The 25,215-nt window shown below is 38.6% G+C and overlaps 1 protein-coding gene across 2 annotated transcripts in view; it reads left to right on the top strand.

The window, feature by feature from the left end:
• Ctage5 (CTAGE family, member 5) overlaps positions 1-25,215 on the top strand; it is an 84,356-nt gene that overhangs the window by 30,621 nt on the left and 28,520 nt on the right. The window contains exons 5-13 of one of the 2 annotated variants that reach the window (XM_013012301.1): positions 3,005-3,076; positions 5,446-5,556; positions 7,374-7,445; positions 8,254-8,358; positions 12,358-12,480; positions 17,916-18,036; positions 20,350-20,396; positions 22,605-22,695; positions 24,721-24,859. In XM_013012301.1, the coding sequence (XP_012867755.1) occupies positions 3,005-3,076; positions 5,446-5,556; positions 7,374-7,445; positions 8,254-8,358; positions 12,358-12,480; positions 17,916-18,036; positions 20,350-20,396; positions 22,605-22,695; positions 24,721-24,859 (881 nt within the window). The remainder of the gene's footprint in view (positions 1-3,004; positions 3,077-5,445; positions 5,557-7,373; positions 7,446-8,253; positions 8,359-12,357; positions 12,481-17,915; positions 18,037-20,349; positions 20,397-22,604; positions 22,696-24,720; positions 24,860-25,215) is intronic. The other variant, XM_013012302.1, reaches the window with a different exon arrangement.

Raw genomic sequence — 25,215 nt, 5'->3', positions numbered from 1 at the left:
GGCTTTCTTTCTTTCTTTCTTTTTTCTTTTTTGCTGGTCATGGGGCCTGAACTGCTCTTCAGGTCAAGGCTAGTGCCATAGCACCAATTCCAGTTTTTTCTGCTTATGTGGTGCTGAGGTATTGAATCCAGGGCCTCATGCATGCAAGGCAAGCACTCTACCACTGAGCCACCTTCCCAGCCCTTTGGCTTGGTTTCTTGTGCTAGTGCTGTACTGGAGCCATACCTCATGCCTGGCTTTATAAGTATCATTTTGGAAACAGAATCTCATGAATTTTTCTTCTTGGGCTGTTTTTTTTTGTCGGTTGTGGAGCTTGAACTCTGGGCCTGGGTGCTGTCTCTCAGCTTTTCAGCTCAAGGTGAGGGCTCTACCATTTGAGCCACAGTGCCACTTCTGGTTTTCTGGTGGTTAATTGGAGTAAAAGTCTCACGGACTTTCCTTCCTGGGCTGGCTTTGAACCGTGATCCTCAGGTCTCAGCCTCCTGATCTCAACTTCCCAAGTATCTAGGATTAGAATAAATACTCTCTCTATATCTATTTTTCGGAAGAGTTTAAGAAGTATTGGTTTTAAATTCTTGGAAAGTTTGAATCAGTCACTGAGCCATATGATCTTAGATTTTTTTCTAGGAGGTGAGATTACTTTAATAATACATTGAGATGCTTGGAAATAACATTTCATTAAAAAATCAGCCTATATCTAGTTTAGATTTTTATGAAGTAGCCAGTTTTTCTTAGTATTAGTTTCCTATTGCTACTACTACAAATTACCTCATATTTAATAGTGCAAAACAATAGCCTGATTTTCTGGAGGTCAAAATTTTGAAGTCAGTGTTATGTTGTTTATGTGCCAAGGGGTTAGAGTTTGTTAGCTTTTGCAGGTTCTTGGGAAAACTTCTTTCCTCACCCCTTGCACGTTCTAGATGCTTCTGTGTTCCTTGGCTTGTAGCTATATCACCTTAATCTCTGCATCCATCATTATGTCATATTCTCTCCTCATTTTGATCTTCTTGCCTCCCTTAATGATTATTTTGTAAGCCAAATGCCAGCTCATGCCTGTAATCTTAGCTACTGGGGTAAGATCTGATGATTGAGGTTTGAAGCCAGCCCAGTCAGGAGACTAAGGGCCTGGGCACTGTCCCTGGGCTTCTTTTGCTCAAGGCTAGTATTCTACCACTTAAGCCAAAATGCTCTTTCTGGCCTCTTCTGTTTACATGGTACTGAGGAATTGAACCTAGGGCTTCATGCATGCTAGACAACCCAGCCCCATGAGATTTCCTATCTCTAGTAAACTACTCAGAAAAAGCCAGAAGTGGTGCTGTGGCTCAAGTGGTGGAGTGGTAGCCATTAGCAAAAAGCATCTCAGGGAGAGTGCCCAGGCCAAGTTCAACCCCCAGGACCAGCAAAAAATAGAATAAAATAAATTATTTTTTTAAGAATTAGTGCTGAAAGTCGGGCGCCGGCGGCTCATGCCTGCAATTCTAGCTACTCAGGAGGCTGAGATCTGAGGATCACTGTTCAAAAACCAGCCCAGGCAGGAAAGTTCGTAAGACTCTTATCTGCAATAAACCACTAGAAAACCAGAAGTGGCGCTTTGGCTCAAGTGGTAGAGCGCTCGCCTTGAGCTGAAGAGCTGAGGGATAGCGCTCAAGCCCAGAGTTCAAGCCCCATGACCAAAAAAAAAAAGAATTAGAGCTGAGCACTGGACACTATATTGAAAATATATTGAAAATGAGCTGTATAACTTGTGGGTGGGAAAGGGAAGGAAAAGCTGGGAGAACGTGAGGGAAGGGATGATGACTTATGTAACTGTAACCCCTCTGTACATCATGATAAAACAAAAACAAAAACAAACCTGGAGCTGAGGAGTGAAGCCAGGGTTTGTGCAAGCCAAACACAAGTCCTACTAGTGAGTCTTGTGCACACACCCCTGGTTTTACTGCCTTGTTATGTAAGGGTTTTTCAGTTTCTCTTAGGCCCATCATGGCAAATCTGGATACTTTCTCCATCTCAACTTCCTTATTACTTCAGCTGTATCTGGGATAATTAGGAGTAGGATATAGACATCACTCAGGAGAGTGTTGTTCTTTTTCTTTTTGTTTGTTGTGGGACTTGAACTTGGGGTCTGGTTACTGTCCCTGAGCTCTTTTGCTCAAAGCTACAGCACCACTTGGAGTTTTCTAGTGGTTAACTGAGTCTCACAGACTTTCCTGCCTGGGTTGGTTTTGAACTATGATCCTCCCAGCATAGGGATGATGTTCTTAAAGTCTGAACTTTTAGGCTCACTCCACCTAATGGATCCTCAGTTTATGATCACCTGAAATCTTTGCTTTGTTTTCCATAGCCCAGGTCATCTTCTATTTTTGGAAACAACTAATGCCAAATGCTTGATTTACCTCTCTGGGGATTCCTTCTTTTACAGATTTTCTTTTAATAATAAATGCATCTTTCCAGATCTTGTATCTGCATACTTTGTCATCCTCACTTGCCATTTGTGGATGATTGTTCTGTCTTTTAAACATTTTGTATTCCTTGCTTGCTTTTTTTGTCATATGATAAAAATTAAAAGGGAAAATTTTTGATGGCCATTTACTATAACATTCTCTTTATTGAATCGGATCACAGGAGAATCTTACTTGCTTAGGGATTAATAGTTAACTTCACACAGGTATACTTTATGAGGAAATCTTCGGATAACTTTGAGTACGACTTTTCACTTCTTTTAAGTGAAGAGGACTCGAATGAGTTCCAGTCTTACGTGGTAGGTGAAGCAGGCTTTAGAAGTTTCTGTCGTCAAAGGGCGAAGTTCTTCTCTCTGTTGCTCAAGCTTGTGGCTTGTGACCTGTTGGCTGCCCTGGCTTTGCTTGGTAGATTAGTTAGATTAGGAACTTAAAGCTAAGTAGATCCAAGTAAACTTAACACATGTAAAGATGACTTCTTAAACACCTGTGTGTATAAAATTGGGCATGAAATTTGTAGCTTTTACTTATGTGTTGCCTTGTTTCAGTATGAAGGCTTAGAATCATCTTTAAAGGATCCCAGCTTTGAGAAGGAGTCAACAGAAGCACAAAGTTTGGAGGTAAAAAAATAATAGCATAATGTAAACAGCTAGGGAAGAGATCCTTACTAAGTAAACATAAACTTTAAAAATAACATATCTTCTTAAAGTTAACTATGTCAAAGAAATGTGAAAACATCTCTAGATGTTCAAACTTAGACAAGTTAGAGGGAACAGTACATTCCTGGCATAAATATTTAAAAACCTTGAGCTTAGAACTGGAGGTAAAGCTCAAGTGATAGAGGTTGGACCTTGAGCAGAAAAAGCCAGTCAGAGCTGGAGGCCCTGTGGGCAAGCCCCAGTACTGGCACAAACAAAAACCAACAGCAGCAAAAAATCCCTTGAGTTCTTGTTGCTAATGTGTTCTGAAAGAGGCATTGTTAGCTTATTGGACTCCAGAGATATGCAGAAAAAAGTTTTTCATTCTTCATTCCTGAGAAATGCATTAAGGTAACCATTCTTTTTTTTTTTTTTTTTGACACAGTTTGTTCCAGAAAAGAAATAGGATTCCTTTTCAGAAACTTAGTAATAAATAATAAAATAAAAATTATTAGGAAATTTTAGAATTTTAGAAATTAGTTTATATAAGTTGTAGTAACATTTTCTTTCCTCTCCATATAGTAAGATCTAATTAGTATTAGACTATTGATTTGCATTATATGTGACTGTTCTCTAAAAAGCACTTGTTGAGGTTTGTGGTGTAAACACTCCCACCATGGCCAGTTAAGTACTGAATGAGAAGTCTGAAATAGACATAGTTAACTTTCCTGAGCGGAGACAGATTCAGCTAGTTGTGGAAAGGAAAGCATGATACTTTGTAGTTTACCTAGAAAAAGACAATGGGAGTGTCTCAGGACTGTTGAAGATGGAGGTGGTGAGTAAGTAGTCTGCTTCTGCTCATGATAAGTAGACCTTGTACCTTTGGTGTACGTGTTCAGTTTAGCTTGGCCAATCACATCCATTGTGTAATCATCGGAATATCTGGGTCATGATTCAGAATGCCTGTGTAGAGTCCAAAGAAATATGAAATCGATTGAATTTCAAATGAAATCTTTCGTCTTTTCTATGTTCATTTGTTACTTGTTAATATGCTTAAGCACTTGTTGAAATTGTTCCATTTTATTTGTAGAACTAGTAAAAATTATTACTAGATTGGTAAATAAATACAGAAAGCCATTTGGCATATTAGTAGAAGAGCAGCATCTAGGAAGCAAAGACATTTGATGGTTTTGTGGATAAAATAAATATATCAGCTGGGCGTCAGTGGCTCACACCTGTAATCCTAGCTATTTAGGAGGCTGAGATATGAGGATTGCAGTTCAAAACCAGCCCAGGCAGGAAAGTCTGTGAGACTCTTATCTCCAATTAACCACGAGAAAACCAGAAGTGGCACTGTGGCTCAAGTGGTAGAGTGCTTGCCTTGAGCTGAAGAGCTGAGGGACAGCGCCCAGGCCAAGAGTTCAAGCCCCATAACTGACCAAAAAAAAAAAAAATATATATATATATATAGATATACACACACACCAGTTTGTTGTCAAGCGAATTGCTTTATATAAGCTACTGGTATATTTGTTTTTAGCTGAATTGAATATTTTGAATTTTACAAGTTTTTTTTTAAGGAATAGTAGTCATAATTGAGTACAGACTGTAATTTAATATAACTTTTGCGAAGTCTCATGGTTGATTCTATAAGTAAAAATCCAACCAATAGAGACATTTTGATTCAAGTTAAGAATTCCTATAATGAAGTAGTCAAAGTTGGGGAACTATATATAAATAAGTTTTTTAAACTACTGTATTATTTTTTGGTTATTTTAAAAAATAAGTTTGACCAAGGATCACAAAGGTCAGAGGTATGTTTACTATACTATTTAAAATCCAGCTGGAATAATCCAATAACAAATCACTTTAAATTAAGAAAAGTTGTAGAGAATGTTATCATTCAGTAAGGAATATTACATGAAGCAGTATTGATTAGTTTTGATTATTTTTTATGTGATTATATTTTTATGTTAAATTGGATTTCTTTTTTTTTAACATGCTTCAGAACAGTACTTAGTGAACTTATTGCCTTTTTTGTAAATAAAGTTTTATCGGAATTCAAACGTATTAATTCACTTAGGCATCATTTCTGTTTCTCAGTGACATAGTTCATGATAAAGACTTCATAGCCTGACTTTACTATTTTCTCTCTGACTCTTTTCAGAAATTTGTTGACCACTACTAGAATTGTCATTTTAATGCTATAAAAACAAGCAATATCTATCTATGTAATTATTTGTCTATCATCTGTACTATGTATTTGATATATAATGTTTGAAGATACTCAACTTATATACTATATCAGAAAATTCTATGTCTGTCTTGTTAAAGTTGACTTTCTATTTTAGGCAACCTATGAAAAATTGGATAGTTCCAAATCTAAACTTGAAGATGAAATACTATTCCTTGAAAAAGAGCTAAAAGAAGAGAAGTCTAAACATTCGGAACAAGAACAATTGGTAAGGATTTTGTATTTGAGGATATACAAAAAGAAAGGTCTAGAGTTTATAACACTAATACGACATTGGTTAAAATACATGGGCACTAAAAAAAAAAATACATGGGCATCGATGGCTTATGCCTCTAATCCTAGCTACTCTGGAGGCTGACATCTGATGATTACACTTCAAAACCAGTCCAGACAGGAAAGGCCATGGGACTCTTATCTCCAATTAACCACCTAAAATCCAAAAGTAGAGCTTCTGGTTTTGAGCTGAGCTTCAAAGTGGTAGTGTAGGGGCTGGGAAGGTGGCTCAGTGGTAAAGTGCTTGTCTTGCATGCATGAGCCCCTGGGTTTGATTCCTCAGAACCTCATATGCAGAAAAAGCCAGAAGTGGAACTGTGGCTCAAGTGGTAGAGCACTAGCCTTGAGCTAAAGAGCTGAGGAACAGTGCCCAGGCCCAGAGTTCAGGCCCTGCAACCAACAACAACAACAAAATTGATAGTATACTAGCCTTGAGCAAAAAAGCTCAGGGACAGTGCCTAGGCCTTGAGTTCACCCCCTGACTGACAAAACAAAAACATGAACATGCAGCCCAGGTGTGGGAGTGTGTCCCTTTAATTGCAGCACTTTGAAGGCCGAGGCAGAAAGATGTCAAGCTCCAGGTTGTACTGGAACTCTCCCTATACCCTCCCCTCGCTGCTCCCCCTCCTCGCCCCCTCCTCAGCAAGAGTGTGCTTCAGAGAATAAAACAAGACAAAAGTTACATGCAAAAAAATGCATAAGGCCATAAAGTAGAAGGCAAAAATTTCCAGCTCCACTTTTCACTTCCTAAATGTTACCATAAGTATCTTGAACATTCTTTTGTTTTGCTCAAGGCTAGCATTCTACCACTTTGAGCCACAGCTCCACTTCTGGTAGTTCATTGGAGATAAGAGTCTCATCGACTTTCCTTCCTGGTCTAGCTGAACCACAATACTCAGATTAGGATTACAGGTGTGAGCCACCAGTGCTTGGCTGTCTTGCCAGTTCTTAGAGATATTTTCTACATGTGCTATGTAAGTAATCCATATAAGAATTCAGTTTTGGGTTGGTGGCTCAAGTGGCAGAGCATTTGCCTAGCAAGCACCAGGCCCTGAATTCAATCCTCAGCATTGCATAAATGAATAAGTTGGCAGGTAAAGATAGATCAATAGATAATAGAGATACAGAGCTAGATAAACTAATCATATACATAGTCATTAATTATTTTAGATTTAAAAGATATTTTAAAACCATTCTAATTTTCCATTTTAAAATCTGGGATAAGGAAAATTTTGGTGTTTTGTGATTATTTAGTGAAATGTGGTATCCTGTATGAATGCAGTGAATATCCAGGTTGAGATGAGATGCTACTGTTGAGTAGCTTTCATATAAAATTCTTTTCAGCATAATGGTAAGTCAAGTAAGAAGATGTATTCATTTAGTCCTGCACTTACTTGAGGACAAGTGAGTTAATACCATACCTAGTTGCTGGGTGCCAGTGGCTCACGCCTATAATCCTAGCTACTTAGGAGGCTGAGATCTGAGGATCACGGGTCAAAGTCAGCCCAGGCAGGATAGTCTGTGAGACTCTTATCTTAAGTTAGTCACCAGAAAACCGGAAGTGACACTGTGGCTCAAGTGGTAGAGCAGCACTATACTTGAGCTGAAGAGCTGAGGGACAGTGCCCAGGCCCAGAGTTCAAGCCCCATGACCAACAAAAACAAAACAAAACAAAACAAAATATATAATGTATATCACATCTTGTAGGGTGAGGTGTTTTAAATAGTTTATTGACTGATACTGTCTTTCCAGACGGCGGATATTTCAAAAAGGATACAATCTCTAGAAGATGAATCAAATTCTCTCAAATCACAAGTAGCTGAAGTAAGTTGAATTAATCTGATAGGGCTGTTGCTTTTGAAAATCATTTCAGTTTCATTGTTAGTAGTTAAGGAAATAACATTCTATAGAGATTTGAGAAATAGTGGATCTTGGATTTTTTTTTCCTTGAGGCACTTCTTGAGGCACTTCAGGAAAGTTCCATTTTTCACTGTTTATTTCGCTATTGCTGTATACTGCAGTGTGTGGTACTTTACACGAATACACTGAAAAACCTTCATGGAGTTAAAGTTTTAAGAGAGGAGATGCAGAATAAATAGTTAACAACAATTTGCTGCCTAGGACATAATAGGCTACAAGAAGTTAAATCATAGTTGTGAGCAGTGGCTCACATCTATATTCCTAACTTTTCAGGAGGCTGAGATCATTAAGGATACTGTTTTGAGGCCAGCACAGATGAAGTTTCCAAGAAGTACTTGTCATCCCAATTATATTGGAAGCACAAATAGGATCAAGGTATAAGCCAGCCAGGGTAGAAAGAGAGATTGAAAAGCAATGAAAGCATAAAGGCGTAGTAGTAGTAATAGTGGACGAGCACATGTCTTATAGGTTCAGGAACCTTAGTACTACCACCAAAAAATAAGTTAAATCATGTGTTCATGGTTACACAGCAAATTACTGCAGAACCAGAACTAGTCTGTGATTCTTGGTCAGCCTTCTTACTATGCTGCCTCTACTAATACTGGCATGTTTTGCTACTTGCTTTAATTTCATGTTGTATGGGAGAGTTTGTAGAGATGAGCACTTGTCTTCAATTGATTGCTTTAAACTCAATATATTTTATTTTGTTTAGGCCAAAACAACCTTCAGAGTATTTCAGATCAATGAAGAACGACTTAAGGGAACAATAAAAGATGCTTTGACTGAAAATTCCCAACTTCAGGAAAGTCAGGAACAGGTTTGTACTCTGGAGAGTGTTCAGCTTGTAAATATAAATGTTTTGGTAAAACTTATTACTGACATGGGTAAGTTTTCCCAGAAAGTGGAAGTGCAGGATATTGTATACACATACCTTGGTGTTTCTATTGTACAGATATAAAACTTTGGGTACCCTCTTCTCCCAGAACTAAAGTAAGCCAGGGTATTCAGCATTCTTGTTACCATAGTAAACAGCTTTTAGTACCAATTTCTCAAAGCTAGACTGAAGGTGTTCAGGGAATACCAGTGGAGGTTGATGAAATTATCCATCTGGAGCCTAAAAATAGAAGGAGTCTGGCACTGGATACTAAATGGACTTGTTAATTTATAATCCCCTTGTACAATAATTTGAAGTTTAAAAAAAATTTTGGTTACAGGTCAAACAAGGATTTAGTTTTATTTTCTCCCCTCTCCTCCCCAAGTGTAGACACTCCCACATATTATTTTTTCCTTCTGTTTTTCCAGTGAAGTTACAGTTTTTACTGGGGAAGATTCTTTCTTTCTTTGTATTGTGAAAATGCCATATAGAGGGGTTACAATTACATGGGCAAGATAATGACCGACACCATGATTTCTGAGTTTACTCCTATCTGCTCCACTCCAGCTGCTGTTGCTGCTGCTGCTGCTGCTGCTGCTGCTGCTTCCTTGGGGAAGATTTCTTATGATTCTATTATCATAGTTGCCTAAATGTTTTTCAGTGTGAATCATCTGATGTTCATTGATCACACATTGTCTTATCTAACCTTTTATTTTTCTTGTGGTTAAAACTAATTGCTTCCTTTTATATCTAATTCATCCAGACACTCTCTTCTAGAGATGTCAATGTCTTATTTGTGCATTCTTCTGAATGCATGAATTCCTCTGTTAATTTATTTGTTAGTTTTAATTTTTTTTTTTTTTGGATTGTGGGGTTTGAACTCTTGGGTGCTGTCCCTGTGCTCTTCAGCTCAAGGCTAGTGCTCTACCACTTAAGCCACGGCGCCACTTCCGGTTTTCTGGTGGTTTATTGGAGATAAGAGTCTCACGGACTTTCCTGCCCGGGCTGGCTTTGAACTGTGATCCTCAGATCTCAGCCTCCTGAGTAGCTAGGATTACAGGTGTGAGCCACCGGTGCCCGGCAGGTGCACCTATTTAATTTTTGTTGAACCAGTTCTTCTTGGGGACCTCCTTCCTCTTAACCCACTAAGAAGTTGTTCTGTAGATAAGTTAGGCTTCTGTTGTCCTGAGATTTCATTTCACTCCTTTCCTGCAGACTCCCCTCAACTTTCTCATGTGTTGGATCTTTGGTTTCTTCTTCTTCTTTTTTCCAGTCCTGGGGTTTGAACTGAGGACTGGGGCACTGTCCCTGAGCTTCTTATTTTGCTCAAGACTAGCACTCTACCACTTGAGCCAAAGTGCCACTTCAGGCTTTTTCTGTGTAGGTGCTATTGAGGAATCAAACCCGTTGGCTTCATGGATGCTAGGCAAGCATCTTGCTGCTGAGCCAGATTCCCAGCTCCAGATTTTCTATTTCTTGTACCTAAGACTTAGATTTTCTTTTCACTAGCTTTCTGAGAAAAAAGGAGATAAAAATAATTTTTTGTAGAACTTTCATGCCTGAAACTGTTTTGTTTCACTGATATTTTCATTGGATACCATCTGGGTTGCAGTTTTTCCCCCTCCCCATTAGAATTTTGATGTTATTTTCCTATGGCTTTCACTTTTTTTCTCTCCCTGGTCTGGAGATTATACTGAGGGCCTCATACTTGCTAGGCAGGCACTCTACTGCTTGTTATACCCCCAACCCTTTTTACTCTGTATTACATTTATGCCCAGTCCAGCCTGGATAGTGAGTGATTCTCCTATTCATGCTTCCTTCACAGGTAGCTGGGATGATAGGTATGTGCCGTTATGCTGAATTTTTATTGGTTGAGGTAGAGTCTCATGAACATTTTTTCAGGGCTGGCTAGAACTGTGATCCTCTTGTTCTCTGCCTCCCACGTAGCAAAGATTACAAGTGTGAACTCTTTTTTTTTTTTGGCCAGTCATGGAGCCTGAACTCTGGGCCTGGGCGCTGTCCCTCAGCTCTTCAGCTCAAGGCTAGCACTCTACCACTTGACCTACAGCGCCACTTCTGACTTTTTCTGCTTATATGGTGCTGAGGAATTGAACCCAGGGCCTCATGCATTCCAGGCAAGCACTCTACCACTGAGCCACCTTCCCATGTTACCTTTTCCTTCTTTCTCTCCCAATTTTTCCCTCCCAGCTCTACCCAAAAGTTGTGTAGTTAATTTTCAGCATAGTGTCTATTGAATAGCAGTGCTACATTTGTTCACTCTTTGTCCCTCCATTTCTGTGCCCCACCTCTTTTTAATCATCAAAGTTCTTAAAACAAACATGTATTTACTGATTCCCTGTTCTAATTCTAAATGTTCTTTTAACATTTTAAGATTTCATGCTCAGTTATTCAACCTCTTTAGTAACTCGTTAGACCACTGGAATAGTCAGTCCAGTTTTTTTCTTTAGTCTTCATTTGGTCTTATATGTCAGTGACATCTGATTCTGTTACATATGCATAGAAAACAATTAGTTTTCTGTGTAGTTGTATATGATAATTAAGCTATAATTTTGTAGAACAATTAATTACTATTTGATAGAGTTTTAAAGATATTAGATGAATTTGACTTTATTTTTCATACATGTGGAGCATTTCTTTTGTGAACTTTCTGTTTAGTCTTTTTTCCCCCCTCTTAATTTTCTTACTGACTTATAAGAAGCATTTGCATGCTAAGATTATTGTTATAAGGTTTTGTCTGTAGTTGTTTTAAAGTTTTGATTTGTGAATTTTTTGATATAGTCAAATGTATATATATATATATATATGTATATATATATATGTACACATATATAGGTTTTGTGTGTGTGTGTGTGTGTGTGTGTGTGTGTGCGCGCATGTGCCAGTTCTGGGGCTTGAACTCAGGGACTGGGTGTTGTACCTGAGTTTTGTGTTCAAGGCTAGCACTGTGCCTCATGAGCCACAGCTCTACTTTCGGTTTTTTGGTGTTTAATTGGAAGTAAGAGTCTCACAGACTCTTCAGGTTGGCTTCAAACTATGATTCTCAGATCTCAAGTGTTCTGAGTAGCTGGAATTTCAGGCATGAGCCAATGGTACCTGGAAAGTCCCCCCCCCCGAATTATTATAAATTTATTTTATGTATTTATTTTATTAAGTAGTTGTACAGGGAGGTTACAATTCCATATGTCAGGTTATTAGTACAATGCACCTCATTGCTACCTCTTTTATTGTTCTCCTCCAAGTCTATCTTTTTTTTTTTTTTTTTTTTTTGGGTCTGGTCGTGGGGCCTGAACTCTGGGCCTGGGAGCTGTTCCTCAGCTCTTCAGCTCAAGGCTAGTGCCCTACCACTTTAGCTACAGCACCACTTCCAGCTTTTTTCTTTCTGCTTATGTGGTGCTGAGGAATTGAACCCAGGGCCTCATGCATGCAAGACAAGCACTCTACCACTGAGCCACCTTCCCAGCCCCCAAGTCTATCTTTTAATGAAAAATTTTATTCCATGTTCATAAATTCTTCCTTTTCTTTTTAAAATATATAGTAGAATATTTACGCAGGATCTGATTTGTTCTAGACAAATGGAATTTCTAAGGGTCAATTATCTTTAGTACAAAACAGCATAATAAAAAAATAACTTTTAATGCAAATAAGATATTGCACATTATATGAGATATGTGAGTAGTAGAAATAGCAGATCTAACAGATAAGTATATTCATTTGATGTAAATTTATTCTGTAAATCAGTTGAAGAATGTTTAAGTGTGTGTTACATTATATATATCTTTAAAGTTCTCTGAAAACAAGCCATTTTTGTCTTGTTTGTGTGACAGCACTGTGTATTATTGTCTCTTAGATACTTTTATATATACAAGAGTGGTCTCTGTATATTACAAGAGTTGAATTTCTTTGCTATTGTTTCCATTTCAGCTTTTACAAGAAATTGAAGTCTGGAAAGAACAAGTGAGTGAACTTAACAAACAGAAAATAACATTTGAGGACTCCAAAGTACAGGCAGAACAAGTTCTCAGTGATAAAGAAGACCATGTCAAGGTAAATGGCCCTCCTGGTTTTAATGTCTGAGTTAGTTAGAATCTCATATTAATTCAAACATTTGAAATTTTGCTTTCAAAAGCTTTTATTTTGATTTTGTCCAGATTGTCAAACACTTCCTGAAGAAGAGTTTTGTAGCATATATATTAACATATCATATGTTCTTTTCTATGTCTTCAGTATTTTAGCCTGGGTACTTAGTAAAGAAGGAAGAGAAAAATGGTTTTTCTGTCATCTACTCTGTTAGTAAGAGGAACTTGGAAAGAATTTGTGAAACCAAGTGGATAGTTAAGGTTTTATATCTATATATACATATATATATATATACACACATATACACACATACATATACATATATGTATATGTATATATACAGACATATACATGTATATGTGTATATGTACATATATGAGTGTATATGTATATATGTCTATGTATGTATATATAGTACAAGAACAACAAGATGGCTCTTATTTTCAGAGAACATTCAAAATAGTACTATAAAGTATTATATATACAGATACACATACACATAGACATACACACATACACACACCAGCTTTAATAATCTAGGTTTGGGGATGTTACATACTTTTATAGAGATCAACAATTTTTTTTTGTTTTTTGTCAGTGTGGGGCTTGAACACAGGGCCTGGATGCTGTTCCTGAGCTCTTTTGCCTCAAGAGTGGCACTCTACCACTCTGATCCACAGCTCCACTTCCAGTTTTCTGGTGGTTAATTGGAGATAAGAGTCTTGTGGACTTTCCTGCTTAGGCTGGCTTTGAACTGTGATCCTCATATCTCAATCTTCTGAGTAGCTAGGATTCCAGGCATGAACCACCAGCACCTGGCCAAGCAATGTAGAATTTTTACAAAATAAATAGAGTTGAAGCTTGACTCAAATCACAGGAATAAAATAATTATTATGAAGGTTTCTTATTTCCTTTCCTCTCCCCAAGCCGCTTTTTCTTGGGTATTCTTTTAATTCTTATACTTTCAAACTACAAACAGATATGCAAATGTATCAAATAATGAGATGTAAGACTAATATGAATGTTAAATGAATGTTGTTATATTGAAAGTTGCCAGTTCTGTCTAGCTGATATACTCATGCAGTGTCCTTTCATAATCTTTTAAAAACACAATGGGACAAGGAATGAGTTTAATCAACCAAAAGTCATGATTGAACTGAAGATGGCACCCCATCTTCTGTTTTCATAGGGTCAGATTGTTCAGGACTAGCTTAAATTCATTATTGGAAAAGATGAAAAGGGCATATTCCAAAAGGTAGCTAACAGGATATCAGGAAGCAGTAAAATAAGTATAGACAGGGACTCAACCTGTCTTTTGACAGGGTTACTGCAGGTCAGACACTCATAATCCTGTGTCTTCACTTAGACATAGGATAAGCACTTATGCAACCAGCAGTTTTCCTCAGTCTTTCCCCTGTACTCAGTCATAGGTTTTTTTTGTTTTTTTTTTGGGTCCAGTCATGGGGCCTGAACTCTGGGCCTGGGCGCTGTCCCTCAGCTCTTCAGCTCAAGGCTAGCGCTCTACCACTTGAGCTACAGCGCCACTTCCGGTTTTCTGGTGATTTATTGGAGATAAGAGTCTCACAGACTTTCCTGCCCAGGCTGGAACCGTGATCCTCAGATCTCAGCCTCCTGAGTAGCTAGGATTACAGGCGTGAGCCACCAGCGCCCGGCAGAATATCTTGTTACCCAAGTTCTTTTTTTTTTTTTTGCGGGGCTGGGGGGGGGGGCAGTCGTGGGGCCTGAACTCTGGGCCTGGGCGCTGCCCCTCAGCTCTTCAGCTCAAGGCTAGTGCTCTACCACTTGAGCCACAGCACCACTTCCGGCTTTTTTCTTTTTGGTTATGTGGTGCGGAGGAATTGAACCCAGGGCCTCAGGCATGCAAGGCAAGCGCTCTACCACTGAGCCACCTTCCTAGCCCTCAGTCACAGTTCTTAAGGGGCCATAGGGCTCTCATAGATTGCTGTTAAGAATGCTTTCAAGATTCTGTCTTTTAGCCAGGCACTGGTAGCTCAGGCCTTAATCCTAGCTGAGGCTGAGATGTGAGGATTACGGTTCAAAGCCAGCCCAGGATGCAATGTCCGTGAGACTCTTATCTCCAATAAACTACTAGAAAACCAGAAGTGGCGCTGTGGCTCAAGTGGTAGAGCACTGGCCTTGAGCTGAAGAGCTGAGGGACAGCACCCAGGCCCAGAGTTCAAGCCTAACAACTGACAATCAATTGATCAATCAATCAATAAATAGTGAAGAAGGAAAAAAAAAAACTCCAAAAGATAGAATCTCTTGAGTCATAGGCCACTTCTGGTTTTCTGAGTAGTTTATTGGAGGTAAGAATCTCTTGGACTTTCCTGCCCGGGCTGGCTTTGAACCTTAATCCTCAGATCTCAGCCTCCTGAGCATGGAGGATTACAGGCGAGAGCCACCTGCACCTGGCAGTTTCTCATTATTTATATACAGTTGGCTTTTGTGTATCCACAAGCTCTACCCCTGTGGATTTAACAATCACAGATTGACAGTATTAAAAATAAAGTACACCTCCATTGAACATGCGAGGACTTTTTTCCTTGTTGTACTTCTCTAAATAATACAGTGTAACACCTATCTACATAGTATTACTTTATAGTAGGTATTATAAATAATCAGAGATGATTTAAACAATACAGGAGAATGTGCATAGATTATATATTTTTAAATTTTTAAAATTTAAAATTTTATTTATTTATTGTTGGATGTGGGGCTTGACCTCTGGGCCTGGGTGCTGTGCTGTCCCTTAGCTCTTCAGCTCAAGGTGAGTGCTCTACCACTTGAGCCATAGCGCCACTTGCGGTTTTCTGGTGATTTATTGGAGATAAGAGTCTCACAGGACTTTTCTGCCAGGGCTAGCTTTGAATGTGATCCTCAGATCTCAGCCTCCTGAGTAATTAGGATTACAAGTCAGCCACCGGGGCGCCCTGTTGTTATATATTTTAAATAAGGGATTTTAGTGGCAGTGGTGGTGCGCCATGTCCTGGAGCCAATCTCCTTTGTATACTAAGGGATGACTGTGCTTTTCTCCTCCAAACTTACTGTACTTTGTATTCCTAATAACAACACAAATGGGAACTTCTCAAAGCTGTAGGCTCTGTTATTTCTACCTGGAAGCCTGAAGGCAGGGGAGAGACTACACAGTGAAAATTTTAGAGCAGGGTGGATCTTTCCAGAGAAATTTATGGCATGGTCATTATATGTAGTGCTAAAAAATCTTTTCTTTTCTTTTTTTTTTTTTTTTGGTCGGTCATGGGGCTTGAACTCTGGGCCTGGGTGTTGTCCCTCAGCTCCTACAATTCAAGGCGAGCGCTCTACCACTTGAACTACAGCGCCACTTCCAGTTTTCTTGCCCGATCAGGCTTTGAACTGCAATCCTCAGCTCTGAGACTCCTGAGTAGCTAGGATTACAGGCGTGAGCCACCGCACCCGGCTAAAAAGTATTTCTTAACTCTAGAAAACAAAAAGAAAAACAAACCCCCTGTTGTTTATCTTCTAACATTCCCAATTTGGTTCTCTCTGTCTCTCTCTCTCTCTTTTTTTTCCGTCCTGGGGCTTGAACTTTGGGCCTGGACGCTGTCCCTGAGCTCTTTTTGCTCAAGGCTATCACTGTACCACTTTGAGCCACAGTGCCACTTCCCTTGATTCTTTCTCTTTTATAATTTTTTTCTGTACCTCAGTTGAAGTCATCAACCATTTGTTTACTTGAATAAGTAAAAAATCCTGTGATCTTTTTGTTTAGACATCTCACTTGTAGATATGATTGCATACAGAATTTACTCCCATGTTAATAACACTCCTAATTGGATCATGTGAGCAATGTCATAGAAGTAAATATTTTTTCTACTTTGTAGTCATCTAATAGTAAGAATGGGCCATTATCAGATTCTGTAGTTGCTATAGTAATAATAAGTAATAATAATATAGTAAGTTTTGTGTTTTGATTTATTTATTGTTATTGTACTGAGGAGTTACGGTTACATGAGTTAGATAGAGTGTATTTCTTTTTGAACAATGTCATGACCCCTTCCCTTGTTCTCTCCCAGTTCTTCCCTCCCATCCCCATTTGCAAGTTGTATAGTTTATTTTTCAACATAGGGTCTATGAGTATCACCACTACATTTTTTTGCCCTTTGTCCCACCATTCTTGTCCCTGTCCCCCATCCCCTTCCCCTCCCAAAGACAGATAAATGAACAAACAAGATAAAAGGAAATGAAAACAAGAACAGCAATGAAGAATAAAAATCTTGTTTCCACTTCTTGGAGTTCATTTTGATAAATAGTATATTATATGATCAGATGCACATAGCTGTTATGGCTATATGATTCTTTCCTAGGAATATCCTAATTTGAGCTGGGTGCTGGTGGCTCACTTCCATAATCCTATCTATCTACCCAGGAGGCTGAGGTCTGATGGTTGAAGTTTATGTAAAATGTGAAATCAGAGATAGAACAAAATGATTAATTATTAAAAATAGAGGAAAGTATTAAAGGGAAATTCCAGGGGTAAAGACCGAAAGAAAAGAATGAACTAATAAAGAAGTTAAGCATCAGGGTTACTGAAATATAGCAGAATTCAGGAAAAGTCCAGTAACCCAGAAGGTAGTTTGGCCTTAGACTTGGTAAATAGGGAACTTGGGAGGTGTGAAAGGTTGTATAGTAAATAGGAAGCTTGGGAGGTGTGAAAGGTGTTATAGTAAATAGAATGTTTTGGGATGGTTTTGTTTTATTGGAAACTGCTATTTGTCACTTATACTGATCACCTGTGTGCAGCCCTTTCCGTATGCTGCCACCTGTGCATGGCCTCTTTGCTATATAAGTCACAGTGTTAGAGAGCATGGTTACTGTGCTTCACTACCGATGAGTGGGGCATAGTATCCATGGCTAATAAAGACCCCTTGTCCTTTTTATCTCAGTCGGTGGATATATTTGCAGGAAACATTTGTAGGAGCCGGGATTCTACCAAGTCAGCCTGGAAAGAAAAAGTCTGCATGAGACTCTTATCATCAATTAACCACTCAAAAACTGGAAGTGGAGCTGTTGGTCAAAGTGGTAGAGTGCTAGCCTTGAACAAAAGAGCTCAGGGAGAGTGCCCAGGCTCTGAGTTCAAGGCCCCCCCCCCCCCGCCAAAAACCAAACAAACAAGCAAACAAACTATTTTAACTGGAGTAAGTTTTTATCTTGCTGGGTATAATAGTCAATGAATTTTGGAGTTTTCAAGACTGTGTACATACACTGATTACAGAAAAAGAAGAGCTCATATACTATTGTTTATGCTGATTGATTTGGAAACTTCTGTTGTATATTTCTTAAGTTTTTAAGCCCTTAGTATAAAGATTTACCCTCTTGTTTTTGTTTTTCCTCTGCTCAATGTCAAGTCTTTGACCCAGCGCTTGCTAAAGATGAAAGATTGGGCTGCTGTGCTTGGAGAAGACCTAACTGAAGATGGTAACTGGGATTTGGAAATGAAGAGTGAGTCAGAAAGTGTTGCTCACTTAGGTATTAAGTCATGACCCATCCTCTTTTGATAAATGGTGACTAGCTCTTCTACTTCCTTTGTGTCCCCAAATGTGCCATATTCTTTGTTCACATCTGTTTTTGAAACAGAGTCCTTCTCTCACCATCCCATAGTTTATCTGTGGCTGGAATCAGGCGTGTTCAATAAACCTTTCTGCACTTCTTTTTTTTTTTTTTTTGGTCGGTTGTGGGGCTTGAACTCTGGGCCTGGGCGCTGTCCCTCAGCTCTTCAGCTCAAGGCGAGCGCTCTACCACTTGAGCTACAGCGCCACTTCCAGTTTTCTGGTGGTTTTATTGGAGATAGGAGTCTCACGGTCTTTCCTGCCCGGGCTGGCTTTGAACCGCTCAGATCTCAGCCTCCTGAGTAGCTAGGATTACAGGCATGAGCCACCAGCGCCCGGCTTCTGCACTTCTTTAGACAGACTTAGCACCTCTTCCCCTCTGTTCTCTCTCTCTCTTTTTTTTTTTTTTGTCGGTTGTGGGGCCTGAACTCTGGGCCTGGGCACTCTTCGGCTCTTGAACCTCAGCGCCACTTCTGGCTTTTTCTGCATATATGGTGCTGAGGAATTGAGCCCAGAACCTCATGCATGCAAGGCAAGCACTCTACCACTGAGCCATCTTCCCAGCCCCCCCCTCTGTTCTCTTCATGTTCAACATAACTTTGTTGTAATACTTTAAAAAGTCGCATTATAATCATTTTAATGATTGTTTTCCCTTTTATTGGAAGTTAAGCCTGTGAATGAGTGATTAGCTTAAAAAATGTGTTATAAAAATCAATAATTCATGATATATCTTTTGCTTTAGTCATATGGTACTTTACCATAATCATCATACCAAATTATTATTGCTTTTGCTAGTTGCTTTCTGGACTTACTTTGGAAAAAAAATTAATTAGTACCAATTATAACAATAGTATAGAGAAGTCCTTTATACGCTTCACCTAATTTCCTCTTTAATATTGTCTTCTGTTTCCCCTGACTTACTGTATAATTAAAAAGATCCATTAAGAATGAAATAATTTGAATTAATTCTTTCAGGTTATTAACATGTAAGAAAATTACATTCACAAACTGATTTCTTTCTTTTTTGGTGGTAATAGAGTTAGAACTGAGGATGTTGCACTTACTAGGCAAGTACTCTGCCAGTTGAACCATGCCTCCAGCCCAGAAAATTAAAATTCCCAAAGTAAACAGACACAGAAATCTTTCCTTATTCACAGAGGGCGCTTTCCAAGCTCTGTAGTAGATGCCTGAAGGTGACTTATCACTGAATGACCTCTCTAGATGCTGTGTGTTATCCTGTACCTACATACCTGTGATAAAAGTGGTAAAGTAGGCACAGGAAGAGACTCATGACAGTAATATTTAACATACTTATTGCAATATACCGTAATAATTATGTGAGTATATTATCTTTCAGTTGTGATGCTGAAGCAGCTGATATGATAACTGAGATGGCTGCTAGTGATATACAGTGTGGACACCCTGGAAACAGGGATCACATGTGGTTTAGGTAGGGAACAGGACTAGGACTACATGAATTTCATCATGCTACTCAGGAGGCATAGTTTACAGCCTAGGAATCTTTTATAGAATTTTCCACCTACTATTTTCTGACCATTTATGAAAGTACAGAACTCACAGATAGATAAAGGGGGCTATTAGAAAGTTGAGTCTGCGGGCTGGGAATGTGGCTTAGTGGTAGAGTGCTTGTCTAGTATGTGTGAAGCCCTGGGTTCAATTCCTCAGTACCACATAAACAGAAAATAGAAAAATTTAAAATTTACAAAATAAAAAGAAAGTTGCAAATGTACTTTTTTGTATTTCATCTTGTAAGAAATCACCCTTATTTTCTGATAGAGTTTATGCTTATTTAATTAAGTTATTTGAGTCTGGGTTGTAATTCCATTCATATTTTGGCAGAACTAGGGTTTGAACTCAGGGCCTTATACTTGCTAGGCAGGTGCCCCCTCCATTGAGCCACTCTGCCAGCCCCTAATTCTGCTGTATTTTGGATGTTGTAAGACTCTTAGGATTATTTAAGGCTATGGTCTGCATTTAGGTCAATCCTCAATTCTCATTATAATATGTTATTGAAGTTGCTGGAGAACCCTTTAAAATATAAAGTTACTCCAGTACTTTTATTGTTTAGCCTCCTAGGAGTAGATTCAAGGCCATTCTGTTTATTCCTAATTCCTGTTGTAATTAGAAGAGGGATCATAACTGTAATCATTTGGGTGTCTGTTTAGTATTGTACTATCTTCTCAAATTATTATGTGTTTGTTTTTTACTGTAGATAATCCACCAAAAGGAGCCTTGAAGAACCTGGTTTATGCTGCTAAGGTTTGCATTACTACTTAAATATAAAGAATGAAGAGGAGGGCTGGGAATGTGGCTTAGTGGTAGAGTGCTTGTCTAGCATGCATGAAGCCCTGGGTTTGATTCCTCAGTACCACATAAACAGAAAAAGCTGGAAATGGTTCTGTGGCTCAGGTGGTTGAGTTCTAGCCTTGAGTAAAAGAAGCTCAGGGACAGTGCCCAGGCAGAAAAAAAAAAAGAAGAGGAATAGATAGAACATAGGTTAAAGCCATATGTTCTTAGTAACGATTTTATTGTTCCTAGGTAAGGGTATTTAAACAATGATCAGAATTTTCATCAGTTGCTTTTTATGTATTTATTTTTAGGTGGTATTAGGGTTTGCGCTCAGGGCCCCATGCTTACTAGGCAGATGTCTTATCACTTGAGGCAGACCCCTCCCCCATCCCCTTTTGCTTTTGTTCTGTTTTTGAAAAGGGTCTTGTTTTTTTGCCTTGGCTAGCCAATATCAATCCCCTTATTTAAGCTTTCTATATAACAGGGATGACAGGGCTCAAATTGTGTTCTTTGCTTCCTGAGTAGCTAGGCTCATAGACGTGAGCTACTATACCTGGCTGCTTATTACTTTTTACTTTTCGTGTGTGTGCGTGCATGCGTGCGTGCATGTGTGCGTGCATGCGTGCATGTGTGCGCGCGCGTGTGTGTGTGTGTGTGTGTGTGTGTGTGTGTCCTGGGGCTTGAACTCAGAGCATAGGTACCATCCCTAAGCTTCTTTTTCTCCAGGTTAGCACTCCACCACTTGAACCACAGTGTATTTTGGCTTTTTTTTTTTGTCGGTCATGGGGCTTGAACTCTGGGCCTGGGCACTGTCCCTCAGCTCTTCAGCTCAAAGCTAGTGCTCTACCACTTGAGCTCAGAGCCACTTCTGGTTTTCTGGTGGTTTATTGGAGATGAGAGTCTCACGGACATTCTTGCCTAATCTGGCTTTGAACTGTGATCCTCAGATCTCAGCCTCCTGAGTAGTTAGGATTACAGGCATGAGCCATGGGCTCCCAGCTACTTTGGCTGTTTTGGTAGTTTATTGGAGATAAGAGTCTCAAGAATTAGACTGCCTTTAAACCACAATCCTCAGATCTCAGTCTCCTAAGTAACTAGGATTACTGGCATGAACCACTGGTGCCTGTTTACCTTTGCTTGCTTGCTTGCTTGCTAGCTTGTTTTCTTTCTTTCTTTCTCTCTCTCTCTCTCTTTCTTTCTTTCTGTCAGTTCAGGGCCTCATGCTTCCTAGTCAGGAGCTCTTCTGCTGAATCATAACTCCAGCCTCTTCATGTGCTGCTTATTTTTATTTATTTTTTGAGATAGGGGATCTTGCTTCATTCCTGCTACGTGCCTGGACTTTAATCCTCTAATTTTTACTTACCTCAATAGCTGGTGTGACAGGTGCATTCGGCTCACACCCAACTTCTGTTGAGAATGGGCTCTTGAGGACTTTTTTTTACCCAGGTTGGCCTCAAACTATGATTTTCCTGATCTGGCCTTCCAAGTATTTAAGATTATAGGGGCAAGCCACCAGTGTTCAGCTTTAATTTTTTTTTATTTAGTAATTCACATACTTTTTAGAATTCATTAAAATAAAAAATTCAAGGTTTGGTTGGAAACATAACTTAAGAGGTAGAGTGTCAGCCAACTAGTGAAATATCAGATACCAAGTTCCAGTCCCAGTCTTAGACCAAAAAAGAAAAATTTCAAGTTCTACCTATACTAATTTCTTCAGATAAGGGCTATACTTAAGATGTTTACTATGTTTTATCTTATACTTCCTGTAGCACATTTTTTTTCTGTTAGTACTTTCTTCCAGTTCCAGATCCTATTGACAAATGAATACTAGATTTATTTACTTCTGCCCTATAGAGTTCTTATGATGGTAATGTTTGAAGGCTGCTTCAAGCACAACATGTATTGAAAATAGAATGAAAAGAGCCACTGTTGAAGCCTGCAGTGGAAAGTATGCACTATTTTTCTGTATCCCTGCACTAAAACTTAACTATTGTTAACTTTACTTCCTTTCTAAGATGGAGGCTGCATTTTTGGTTTCCACACATTTATTGATAATTTCATCTAAGTGATAAATAACTTCAGAATCAGGGCTAACATGTTGAGGTGAATGTGTGTGTGTGTGTGTGTGTGTTTTACTTTTGTATAACTGATCATTGTTTCTTTTTCCATTCTTTAAAGTTAAATGCTTCTTTAAAAACGTTAGAAGGAGAAAGAAACCAAATTTACATTCAGTTATCTGAAGCAGATAAAACAAAGGAAGATCTTACAGGTAAAATTTTTCCAAATAAATACATCTCCTTGTGGAGAATAAATTTATTAAATCAATTATGGAAAGAACAATTTCATTTTTTTCACTCTTGCTTTTATTGACTATTTGTAAAAAATTAGTCCTAAGTTTGTTTGTTCTTGTAGGTAAAGCCATCTTATTTGGTCCTGTTTTATATGAAGTTAATGAAATAGTTTAAAAAATATGAAAAACTATGACTTAACGGTGTTATTATTTAATGTTTTTGCTAATTGCAAAATTGATCTTCAGTAATGCATTAATTACAGTATGGTTTGCATGCTTAATTAATATAAATGCATGTAGCTCATGATCACATATTGGAATGATATTAGACCTGTAGAAATGAAGGTTTCTCTTTTCATTGAAAATATTTCTTTTATTGTACTGTTTGTGTTTGTATTTTTTAAAAAAGTAAATAAAGTAAGGCACAATCACACATGTGTAACTCCAATTCCTCTAAAGATAGAGATTGTGAAAACCATGTTTTAATGTCAACTAGGGCAAAGGGTTAGTGAGACCCCCATCTTAACTTAGTCATGATGGTGCGTTCCTTTGATCCTACTTAGATTGAAGGTCATAGATAGGATTGTAGTCTTGGCTATAATCCTGGGCAAAAATAGGAAACCCTTCCTGAAAAATAACCAAAGTATAATAGGCCTGGGTATGTAGCACATGTGGTAGAATGCCTGTGTGAGACCCTGAGTTCAAACCCCAGTAACACTACCTCCACTACCAAAGAAAGTAAGTTCTTTACGCTGTTTGGAGTTTTACAAGTTGGTAGACATCTCATTTTGAAAAATTAAACAATTCTAATATGTTTATAGTAAAAAATGCTGAAGGACATAATTCAAATGTCAGCAGTGGTTAAGCCTGAATATGGGATTGTGGGCAGATTTTTTTATTTTATTTACTTTTTATTTTATTTTATTTTTTAGTCAGTCCTGGGACTTGAACTCTGGGTCTGGGCACTGTCCCTCAGCTCTTCAGCTAAAGGCGAGTGCTCCATCACTTGAGCCACAGTGCCATTTCTGGTTTTCTTGTGGTTAATTGGAGATAAGAGTCTTTCCTGCCTGGGCTGGCTTTGAACCATGATTCTTAGATCTCACCCTAGGAGAGCCACTGGTGCCTGGCTTAGATTTTTTTTTTAAACATAACAGTTTTTTTTTTTAAAGTCAGGGGCTGAGAATGTGGCTTAGTGGTAAAGTGCTTGTCTAACATGCATGAAACGCTAGGTTCAATTCTTCAGTACCACATAAACAGAAAAGGCCGGAAGTGGCGCTGGGGCTCAAGTGGTAGAGTGGTGCTATCCTTGAGCAAAAGAAGCTCAGGGACAGTGCTCAGGCTCTGAGTTCAAGCCCTCCACCCCACCTCCCCCTGAAAAAACCCCAAATTTCTGTAATAGGTGAACTATATAGTTAAAAAACGCTTGAAGCTGGGCACTGGTGGCTCATGCCTATAATCTTAGCGACTCAGGAGGCTGAGTACTAAGGATCACAGTTTGAAGCCAGCCTGGACAGAACAAGTCCTTGAGACTCATCTCCAATGAACTACCAGAAAACCAGAAATGACACTGTGGCTGAAAGTGGTAGCGTGCCAGCTTTGAGGGGAAAAAGCTCAGGGACAGGGCCCAGGCTCTGAGTTCAAGCTGACTCCTCCAAAAAACTTCTATCTTCTTAACCTCCCTGAAAACTTTTTTTCCTTTTAACTCCTCAGTTGGAAATTACATGTAATATAGGATACTCTTATTAAATGTCTTGGGACTCTTTTAAGTAATAATATTATTTAATATTAACTTTTAAAAGATTTTATTATTTAAAAAACAAAGCAATGTAGCAAATTCCTTAGGTAAAATATTGAAAAGCATTTGGGTAGACAAAATATATTGCAGATTTTCTCTTGATGTTTGAGAAAGTTGATTGTTTTTAGTAATTTTTATCTTTCTGAAATGATCATATGCAACTCAAAATATTCACTCATTTCATAGTGACTTTTCAAAAATTTCTTTAGAGCAAATTAAAAGTCTTCAGGATGAACAAGTTTCTTTGCAGTCAGAAAACACAGAATTTGAAAGTGAGAACCAGAAGCTTCAGCAGAAACTTAAAGTTATGACTGAGCTGTATCAAGAAAATGAAATGAAACTTCACAGGTAATAAAAACTGTTGATAGTTCCATTGAATGGCAGGTAAAGTAGCTTTAAAAGTAAATGTTGTTGTAAAAACCAGTGCCATGAGCAAAAAAAGTTGCTCATGCCTATAATCCTACTAACTGAGAACACAGAGATCTGAGGATAGCAGTTTGAAGTCATCCTGGTCAGGAAAGTCTGTGAGACTCTTACCTTTAATTAACCACCACCACAAAAAAAAAAAAAAAAAAAGAAAATCTGAATGTGGAGCTGTGGCTCAAGTAGAAGAGCACTAGTCTTCAAGATAAAAGGTTAGGGACAGTGCCCAGGCCCTGAGTTCATAGCGCCCAGGCCCTGAGTTCAAAACCCAGGACCGGTGT

The sequence above is a fragment of the Dipodomys ordii genome, unplaced genomic scaffold (assembly GCF_000151885.1).
Source record: "Dipodomys ordii isolate 6190 unplaced genomic scaffold, Dord_2.0 Scaffold16, whole genome shotgun sequence".
NCBI classification, from domain to species: domain Eukaryota; kingdom Metazoa; phylum Chordata; class Mammalia; order Rodentia; family Heteromyidae; genus Dipodomys; species Dipodomys ordii.
The sequence above is the reverse complement of the archived record's forward strand: the minus strand, read 5'-3'. Positions and strand labels throughout refer to the sequence as shown.